The sequence below is a fragment of the Rana temporaria genome, chromosome 13 (assembly GCF_905171775.1).
Source record: "Rana temporaria chromosome 13, aRanTem1.1, whole genome shotgun sequence".
NCBI classification, from domain to species: domain Eukaryota; kingdom Metazoa; phylum Chordata; class Amphibia; order Anura; family Ranidae; genus Rana; species Rana temporaria.
This window is the reverse complement of record NC_053501.1, coordinates 1,485,500-1,496,822: the sequence shown is the minus strand read 5'-3', so window position 1 is coordinate 1,496,822 and position 11,323 is coordinate 1,485,500. Positions and strand designations below refer to the sequence as shown.

At 51.1% G+C, this 11,323-nt stretch overlaps 1 protein-coding gene across 1 annotated transcript in view; it reads left to right on the top strand.

Annotated features, from left to right (window-relative positions):
• The first annotated feature begins 338 nt into the window (after window positions 1-338).
• The window catches only part of LOC120920418, a 23,592-nt gene continuing 12,607 nt past the window's right edge, over window positions 339-11,323 (top strand). Inside the window, exon 1 of the mRNA XM_040332507.1 lies at window positions 339-506. Coding sequence (XP_040188441.1) covers window positions 458-506 — 49 coding nt within the window. The 5' untranslated portion in view covers window positions 339-457. The remainder of the gene's footprint in view (window positions 507-11,323) is intronic.

The window sequence follows — 11,323 nt, the reverse complement described above, 5'->3', positions numbered from 1 at the left end:
GTAGCCCCGCCCCATTCATATATTCGGAGTTGTAGCCCCGCCCTTTCATATATTCGGCGTTGTAGCCCCGCCCCTTTCATATAGTCGGATTTGTAGCCCCGCCCCTTTCATATAGTCGGATTTGTAGCCCCGCCCCGTTTCATGTTAGATCTCGGTGTCCGGGTCGGGGGATTGGCTGCTGCCCCTTGGAAGGTCACATGACCTCAATACTGGGAAGTACTGGCTGCAACAGCCGATTCATATACATGGGGGCGGGGCTATTAAGGAGACTCCGCCCATTTCCTCTGATTGGTCATAGTCTCTCTGTCTCTTTAAACCCAGCTGAGTCCGGGGGACGTCATCCGACGTCCGACCGAAGGGAACACCCCATATAGGCGTGGCTATAGCTATGTGGGCGTGAATGCTGGGCGGGGCTCGGCGCCGTGTACCGGAGTGAGGTGAGAGCGGCGGGAGAGCGATGTCCGGGAGACGCCGGAGAGGAGGGAAGGCGGCGGGAGAAGACGGAGGTATAATACCGGCAACTTACCGGACACCGTCCCTGTGAGAGCTCAGAGAATACCGGGAGATACTAGCCCCCAATACCGGGAGATACTACCCCCCAATACAGAGAAATTACCCCCCAATACCGGGAGATACTAGCCCCCAATACCAGGAACTACCCTCCAATACAGAGAAATTACCCCCCAATACCGGGAGATATTACCCCCCAATACCGGGAACTACCCCCCCCCCAATAAAGAGAACCCCTCCCCCAATACCAGGAACTAGCCCCCCCCCAATACCGGGAGATACTACCCCCCAATACAGAGAACTACCCCCCCCACAATACAGAGAACTTCCCCCCAATACAGGGAACTCCCCCCCCCCCCACAATACAGGGAACTACCCCCCCAATACAGGGAACTACCCCCCCCAATACAGAGAACTACCCCCCCCCCCACAATACAGAGAACTACCCCCCCAATACAGGGAACTACCCCCCCCAATACAGAGAACTACCCCCCCCCCCCACAATACAGAGAACTACCCCCCCAATACAGGGAACTACCCCCCCAATACAGGGAACTACCCCCCCAATACAGAGAACTACCCCCCCAATACAGAGAACTACCCCCCCAATACAGGGAACTACCCCCCCCAATACAGGGAACTACCCCCCCAATACAGGGAACTACCCCCCCAATACAGAGAACTACCCCCCCCCACAATACAGAGAACTACCCCCCCAATACAGAGAACTACCCCCCCCAATGCAGAGAACTACCCCCCCCAATGCAGAGAACTACCCCCCCTCCCATACAGGGAACTACCCCCCCCAATACAGGGAACTACCCCCCCCCAATACAGAGAACTACCCCCCCACAATACAGAGAACTACCCCCCCAATATTGGGAACCCCCCCCCCCCAATACCGGGAGATACAACCCCCCAATAAAGAGAACCCCCCCTCCCATACCGAGAACTACCCCCCCCCCCAATACCGGGAGATACTACCCCCCCAATAAAGAGAACTACCCCCCCACAATAGAGAACTTCCCCCCAATACAGGGAACTACCCCCCCAATACAGGGAACTACCCCCCCAATACAGGGAACTACCCCCCCAATACAGAGAACTACCCCCCCCACAATACAGAGAACTACCCCCCACAATACAGAGAACTACCCCCCCAATACAGGGAACTACCCCCCCAATACAGGGAACTACCCCCCCAATACAGGGAACTACCCCCCCCCAATACAGGGAACTACCCCCCCCCCCCCAATACAGAGAACTACCCCCCCACAATACAGAGAACTACCCCCCCAATACAGGGAACTACCCCCCCAATACAGGGAACTCCCCCCCCCCCACAATACAGAGAACTACCCCCCCAATACAGGGAACTACCCCCCCAATACAGAGAACTACCCCCCCCAATGCAGAGAACTACCCCCCCAATGCAGAGAACTACCCCCCCTCCCATACCGGGAACTACCCCCCCCAATACAGGGAACTACCCCCCCCAATACAGAGAACTACCCCCCCACAATACAGAGAACTACCCCCCAATATTGGGAACCCCCCCCCCCCCAATACCGGGAGATACAACCCCCCAATAAAGAGAACCACCCCCCCCATACCGGGAGATACTACCCCCCAATACAGAGAACCACGCCCCCCCATACCGGGAACTACCCCCCCATACCGGGAACTACCCCCCCCCATACCGGGAACTACCCCCCCCCCCATACCGAGAACTCCCCCCCCCCAATACAGAGCACTAACCCCCCCAATACAGAGCACTACCCCCCCTAATACAGAGAACTACCCCCCAATACAGAGAACTACCCCCCCCTAATTCCGGGAACTACCCCCCCAATACCAGAAACTACCCCCCCAATACCAGGAACTACCCCCCCAATACCAGGAACCCCCCCCCCCCCAATACAGAGAACTACCCTCCCCCCCAATACAGAGAACTACCCTCCCCCCCAATACAGAGCACTGCCTCCCCCCCCAATACAGAGCACTACCTCCCCCCCCCAATACAGAGCACTACCTCCCCCCCCAATACAGAGAACTACCCCCCCCCCCCCCCCCGAAACTGAGAACCCCCCCCCCCCCAATACCGGGAACTATCCCCCCTCGCCTAAAACCAGCGACTATATCCCCTCCCCCCAATACCTGGAACTACCCCCCCCCAATACCGGAACTACTCCCCCCCCCCCCCCATACCGGGAACTGTCCCGTCCCCCCCAATACCAGGAATTGTCCCCCCCCCAATACCGGCAACTATCCCCCCACCCATAACGAGAACTATCCCCGATACCGGGAACTAGCCCCGCCAAAACCAGAGGAAAATACCCCTAATACTACCCCAATACGGGATATACCCTCTATTACTGGAATATTACCCCCAATACTGGAAACTACTCCCCGACACCAGAGAATACCTCCCAATACTGGGAACTGCCCCCCAATAACAGAGAATATTAGAAAATACCCACCAGTACCGGGATATACTCCTAATACTGGAATATTACCCCCAATATCAGAAACTACCCCCCCATACCAGGAACAACCCCACTAGCTTTACCCCCTAATACGAGAGAAATACCCCACCAATACCGGGAACTACCAGTACCGGGAAAGACCCCCGAATACTGGAATATTACCCCCAATACTGGGAACTACTCCACCAGAAATTACCCCCCCCAATACTGGGAACTACCCCACCAGTATTGGGATATACCTCAAATACTGAAATATTACTCCCTCAAAACTGGGATTAACCAACACCGGTACCTACCCCTCCAGTACCAGGACATGCCCTCCATTACTGGAATATACCCCCAACACCAGGAAATATCCCCCAATAATGGCAACTACCCCACCAATACCCAGATACCTTGATATACCCTCCAATACCAGGAACTACCACATCAGTACCGGGATATATCCCCAACACCAGGAAATGCCCCACCAGGTTTAGGATATACCTCCCCATGACCAGGAATTAAACCCCCAATACCAGGATATACCCCACGTTACCTTGGTATACCGACCGTTCAATACCGGGAACTACCCCACCAGTACTGGGATATACCCCCAACACCAGGAAATACCCCCAACACCAGGAAATACCCCCTAATAGGAACTACCCCACAAGTACTGGGATATATCCCCAACACCAGGAAATACCCCCTAATGGGAACCTCCCCACCAGGTTTAGTATATACCTCCCCCCCAATACCAGGAATTAAACCTCCAATACCAGGAACTACCCCACCAGTACTGTGATATACCCTCCATTATTAGAATAATTACCCCCCCCCCCCCAATGCTGGAATATACCCCCCAAAATCAGGAAATGCCCACTAATACTGGGAACTACTCGACTAGAACCAGGAAATACCTCCCCGTTACCAGAATATTATCCCTCCAATACGGGGAACTACCCCACCAGTCCCAAGACCTAATCCTTGTTACTGGAATATAACCTTTAACACCAGGAAATGCCCCCCAATATCAGGAACCACCCCTCCAGTACCGGGATACACCCCCATTACCAGGATATTATCCCTCAATACATGGATATAGCCCCCAACACAAGAAACTACCCCACCAGTACTGTGATATACCATTTATACCCTCCAATACCAGGAACTACCCCACAAGTACAGGGATAAAAACCCCACTGCCACAATGTTACCCAACACTGGAAACTACCCCACCAGTACCGTGATACAGAGCATCCGGAAAGTATTCACAGAGCTTCACTTTTTCCACATTTTGTTATGTTAGAAATTCTCATGTACGTAAGTATCACAGACTCCTCCCATCACAGGCTCCTCCCATGTACATAAGTATCGCAGGCTCCTCCCATCACAGGTTCCTCCCATGTACATAAGTATCGCAGGCTCCTCCCATGTACATAAGTATTGCCGGCTCCTCCCATGTACATAAGTATTGCCGGCTCCTCCCATGTACATAAGTATCACAGGCTCCTCCCATCACAGGCTCCTCCCGTGTACACACGTATCGCAGACTACTCCCATCACAGGCTCCTCCCATGTACATGAGTATCGCCGGCTCCTCCCATGTACATGAGTATCGCCGGCTCCTCCCATGTACATGAGTATCGCCGGCTCCTCCCATGTACATGAGTATCGCCGGCTCCTCCCATGTACATGAGTATCGCCGGCTCCTCCCATGTACATGAGTATCGCCGGCTCCTCCCATGTACATGAGTATCGCCGGCTCCTCCCATGTACATGAGTATCGCCGGCTCCTCCCATGTACATGAGTATCGCCGGCTCCTCCCATGTACATGAGTATCGCCGGCTCCTCCCATGTACATAAGTATCAGACTACTCCCATCACAGGCTCCTCCCATGTACATAAGTATCGCCTGCTCCTCCCATGTACATGAGTATCGCCGGCTCCTCCCATGTACATGAGTATCGCCGGCTCCTCCCATGTACATGAGTATCGCCGGCTCCTCCCATGTACATGAGTATCGCCGGCTCCTCCCATGTACATGAGTATCGCCGGCTCCTCCCATGTACATGAGTATCGCCGGCTCCTCCCATGTACATGAGTATCGCCGGCTCCTCCCATGTACATGAGTATCGCCGGCTCCTCCCATGTACATGAGTATCGCCGGCTCCTCCCATGTACATGAGTATCGCCGGCTCCTCCCATGTACATAAGTATCAGACTACTCCCATCACAGGCTCCTCCCATGTACATAAGTATCGCCTGCTCCTCCCATGGCACTCAGAATGGCGCTCAGGTGCCTCCCGTTTCCACTGATCATCCTTGAGATGTTTCTACAACTTGATTGGAGGCCACCTGTGTGGTAAATCCAGTTGATTGGACGTGATTTGGAAAGGCGCACCCCTGTCACAGGAAATACCCCTCAATACCAGGTTATAACCCTCCAGTACTGAGATTTACCCTCCAATACTGGGATATACCACCCCCTCCAATACTGGGATGTACCACCCCCTCCAATACTGGGATGTACCACCCCTCAATACCGGGATGTACCCCCCCTCCAATACTGGGATATACCCCCCCCCTCCAATACTGGGATATACCCCCCCCTCCAATACTGGGATGTACCACCCCCTCCAATACTGGGATGTACCACCCCCTCCAATACTGGGATATACCACCCCCTCCAATACTGGGATATACCACCCCCTCCAATACTGTTTGCGCCGCTTTGCCGTAGTTTACGTCGTTTCCGTAAGCGTAAGGTTACCCCTGCTATATGAGGGGTAACCTTACATCGGTCCGCCGTATGCCATGTTAAGTATGGCTGTCGGGACAGCGTCGGGTTTTTCCGTCGTTTACGTAACTCGTCGCGAATAGGGCTGTGCGTTAATTACGTTCACGTCGAAACCAATGTATTTGCAGCGTACTACGGAGCATGTGCACTGGGCTACGTTGAAGGCCGGCGCAGTTTGTTCGGCACGGGGGCGCGCTTAATTTAAATACAAGCCGCCCCCTTTGAATTACGCAGGGATACACCGGGCCATTTACACCACGCCGCCGCAAATTACGGAGCAAGTGCTTTGAGAATACGGCACTTGCTCCACTAAGTTGCGGCGGCGTAGTGTAAATAGCTTACGCTACGCCGGAATCTACGTGAATCTGGCCCTCTGTATCTGTAACCGGAGAAATCCCCCTCACCTTAATATATGGACCTCCTCCTTACCTGCACAGGAAGACCCCCCCCCACCTGTACATAGAGACCCCACCCTCCTTGTATCTACACATAGAGACCTCCACCTGTACCTGCAGATAAAGATCATTCCCTCCCTCCCCCAGTACCTGCACATGGAGACCCTCCCTCCCCCCAGTGTACCTGCACATGGAGACCCCCCCCCCAGTGTACCTGCACATGGAGACCCCCCCCCCCAGTGTACCTGCACATGGAGACCCCCCCCAGTGTACCTGCACATGGAGACCCCCCCCCCCGTGTACCTGCATATGGAGACCTCCACCTGTACCTGCAGATAAAGATCATTCCCTCTCTCCCCAGTACCTGCACATGAGGACCCCCCAGTGTACCTGCACATGAGGACCCCCCAGTGTACCTTTACATAGAGACCCCACCTGACCTGCATAATATAGAGACCCTCCAGCATAGGTGCACATAGAACCCCCCCCCCCCCACTGTACTTGCACATATTTAGGGACAGATATAGAGGGACCCCTGAGTCTGTTGCAATACCTGAAGTTAAATTAAGAGACCAGCAGTGGGGCAAATATAGTCAATGCGTGGTACCTGCATTTGGGGGGAGGGCACACCTCTCTACCAATGGTGAGGAGGGAATGAAGAGGTCCCAGCCTTTAGTCTTCCTAACATTTCAGTTCCTGGTCACTATAGAGAGAATTTTCCAGCTTTTTTCTGACCTCCTTGGCTATAAATCTTCATTTTATACATTTTACAGTGATTTCCCGATGGAGGACATAAAGCAGATTCTGGCGGCTCCCCCTGTATTGTGTCCCATAATGGACTGGTATTGTGACAGATGTCGGAGGTGTACCGTGCCCCCATCTCCGGTATCTCCCAGTATGTGCTATAAGCAATGCTAACCTTTGGAGACCCAGGCAGATCATACGACCCAAAAGTCATTCAAAGTCTTCTCTCTGCACAGGTGCTGATGTGGAATGTGAGAAGAATCCCGACTACGTTGAGCATTTGGCTCGAAAATACATGGTAAGAATTCTACGCCTTATGTTGTAGGAAGTGGTGGAGAATGCGGGGAGCATAGCTAGCAGAGAGCACACTGTTATGTTTTTATGTCACTGTAATTCCTTTATTAGTCCCCTCTAAACACAGAAAAGGAGAATCGGCCCCCACTGGTAGTCACCTACAACCCACACTGAGAGGGTCCAAGAAAGATCACCAACTAACTACAGCTTCTTCCACATGAGCACAAAAGATTTAAAGACCCACACATGTATCCATAGTACTGATGCATAGTTACATAGTCTGGATGAAAAATGACACATGTCCATCTAGTTCAACCCAACTGGTACCAGTACCCGGATCACATGACTGATAGGGTACCAGTACCTGGATCACGGCAATGACTGGGTACCAGTACCTGAATCACTGCAATGACTGGGTACCAGCACCAGGATCACAGTATCAATAGAATACCAGTACCAGGATCACGGCACTGACTGGGTACCAGTACCTGGATCACGGCAATGACTGGGTACTAGCACCAGGATCACAGTATCAATAGAATACCAGTACCAGGATCACGGCACTGACTGGGTACCAGTACCTGGATCACGGCAATGACTGGGTACTAGCACCAGGATCACAGTATCAATAGAATACCAGTACCTGGATCACAAACTGATAGGGGACCAGGATTACAGCACCAATAGGATATCATTACTGGGATCTTAGCGCCAATAGGGTACTGGTACAGGAATCGCAGTACCAATAGGATACCGGTACCAGGATAAGGATAGGATACATGTGATCACCGTGCCAAATAGGTACCAGTGTAAGGATCACAGCGCTAATAGAGCACTAGTACTGTGATCAGAATGCTGATATACCAGTGTCAGGATCACAGCACCCATAGGGTACCAGTGTCGGGAGCACGGCACCCATAGGGTACCGTGACAGTACTTGGGCTGCCCATAGATGGTTTGAATCTCAGCCGGTTCAGCAGGAACTGGCTGAGATTCAAACCATCTATGGGTGCAGGAAGTGGTGGAGAATGCGGGCAGTGTAGTGAATGCGGGTAATATATTCAAGTGATTGAGTGGCTGTACCCAAATTATTGATCGATCAACTCGGCACATTCAGCCTGCACTGGCTGAATGTGCCGAGTTGATCGATCAATAATTTGGGTACAGCCACTCAATCACTTGAATATATTGCCAATGGCTGCTATAGCCGCTAGCAACATTCCCTGTTTTCTCCTGGTGTGGACGGCTCCCCTCGCCCGCAGCCACAGGTCTGCTGGGAGAATACAATTGCCTGGTAGGAGGGATTTCCCTATTAGCGCTGTCTGTGTTCATGATGAGAGAATCGTGCAAATTTTCTTTCCTGCAAACCGTGGTTGCAGGAAAGAAATTTGCCTCGTCAATGGCCTGCCTTAGGAATGGATGGAACCTTTCATTTTAAAATCGGCATGTAATTAAGGCCAGGTTCACATCCATGCATTCCTGCAGCAAGAACGTGCCGCTGTGTAGCAGATGCACGGGGGGTGCCATTAATTCCTAATGGCACCCCCACACATTGGAGATCGCAGTGCATAGCACATCACCGATGGGGTACCGGTACCAGGATCACCAGGTTCGGGGACCCTTTCCTTGCTTTTCTCGCAGGTACAGCACCCCATTGAAATGAATGGGCTACAGTGTGTGCACTAATGCTGCTGCAGGGAAACCGCATAAGTGTGAACCCAGACTTGCTGCCGTTTGGAGTAACTGGGGAGATGCAGATTTACATTCACCGACCATTGTAGAAGTGTATCACATGACCACCAGATACGAACCAAATTTACAGTAATCTACAGCCTCCTCCTGGGCACACCCCATGCATCGGCGCAGGAAGAATGTGCTGAAGTGTTGTCCCAACATGACCTGCCTTGACACCTCCGCTTGTCTCTCTCCAGTACTCATCCAACAAATCTTTTTTTTGTCTTAGAGGAAGTGCCGAGTGGAATCCAGCACAGACTCCGAGTCCGACAATAACGAGGTATTCCCCGAGCTTCTGTCTCCTTGCTTCATTATATTCATTTATCGTAGATGTTAGTACTTGGTCACATCCAAGATTCCTTCTGTAGCTTCTCCAGTTCACTACTTCGGTTCTTCTAAGTGGCGGGAAGATACTCCAGTATTTATATCCGGACAGGTAACACCTTCATCCATTCACCATTGGACGTGTCGGGGCAGATGTCGATTGTCCAAGGGCAGGATGGGAGGTGTGACAGTTTTGGAGCCACCCTGTTTGAAATAAAAAATTGCGCACGGTCGTGTAATGGCGACTAACTACGATACTTAAAAATTCCATAGGCAACGTCGGGGGTTAACACCGTTTACGATCTTCCATTCCACCAACCACGACAGCTTATCCGACAATCCAGCAGACAGGACCCATTCCATTCCCCGGAGTAAAGACGAGACACACAGCTCTGTTCTTTCTGGTTCCAAACAAATGAATCCTTTAATGGTACACTCAGCTTGTTCTACAGTTACAAACATGCTACAGTCGTCACAGGGACAATGAAACTCTCCACCCAAAACATCACACAATGGGTGGTTAACGAGTTCCCCCTCAATCCACATCCCAGACAGACATTTGGGCACCGCATCTAGAGGAGTTATTTACTACAGCTGACATGGCAGGCGTTGACTCCAGCTTGTCGCACCTGCTACATAAAACACATTTCTTTTAGTAAACATAATTGACATGCTAATCCACTGAACCTGCGAAGTCAGACATCTGACCTTTCAGACTGCCAACACATCTATCATCAATAGAACTTCCACACAATACAGTGTCATTAGCATACACAATGAAATATCTTAGGAGCAGATCTAATTAGCACAATGGACAATGAAATGCAATCACAGCAAGACACTTAAACATCCCATAATAGGCAGCCAGACTGGCTACCAAGCTCCAATTCACATCACCACAGTAGCAGACTTAATTAGCATCTCAACAGTCTATTGAATTAGACATTCTTATTGACCTGTTGAGGGTCAGAATAAACCACCTGTAATATGTCAAGATCCTGCAGTACATAAATTATGTCCCATCTCATGTAATTCATGATATCAGTTCTCAGTCACCCTATGCCCAAAAGGCACATAGGATGACCCTAGACCCAAGAGTCATTAGTGAAGCTGGCACAGGAGTACCCCCCATCCTTCAAAAGTCTCTGGGTGTCGCGGGCCATTCCGTTACACAACGCTTTAATTTTTTTTTTTTTTTTACAGATTAGCAGGTTAGAGTTACAGAGGAGGTCAAGCACTAGAATTATTGCTCTCGCTCTGACGTTTTTGGCCATACCTCACCTGCGCGGTGCGAACACCATTTACATATGCGCGCATGCAACTTGCCTATTGGTTTGCTTTATATTTTTAATTAATATTTGTTGTTTTTGGTTTTTATTTTTATACAGTGCCTTTTTTTTTTTTTTTTTTTTAACACTTTTATTCCTATCGCAAGAAATGTAAACCTCCCTTGTGATAGAAATAAGGGACGACGGGTCCTCTTTATGGAGATATCTGGGGTCTAAAGGACCTTTTTTTAAAAGCATAAGCGAAATCAAAAACATTGATCTTTTGCTTTAAAAAAATTTAGATAAAAAAATTACTTCTGCCCTAGACCAGAAGTGATGTCATGACATCGCTCCGGTCCTCCTAGATCAGGCATGTCCAAAGTCCGGGCCCGCGGGCCAATCGCGGCCCGCGTTATGGTTTCGGACGGCCCAACTGGTAATTTTGATGTATATATTTTTTTGTGGCCTCCAACAAATCCCTGAGCTCAGGGGGGGGGGGGCACAAAAGATATATATATTCTGGCTGCTTGGAGGGGACGGGACCAGTGCCGTGCATACAGGAGGGTATTTCCTGTTTACATGGCGTCCTGTGGAAAAGGAAGTCTCGTGTCCTGCGCTGCCATTGGACGACTGTTCTATCCATCATAGGAGGCCGGACATTCTATTAAAGAGGCAGCAGAGAAAACAGGAGTTTCTCCTGTATGTCTGTCGGCGCTCGTCCCGCCCTCTCCCTGTTTCCTCCAAGGCTGCATTCACGGCAATGGTGGGTGCTGCATTCACGGCAA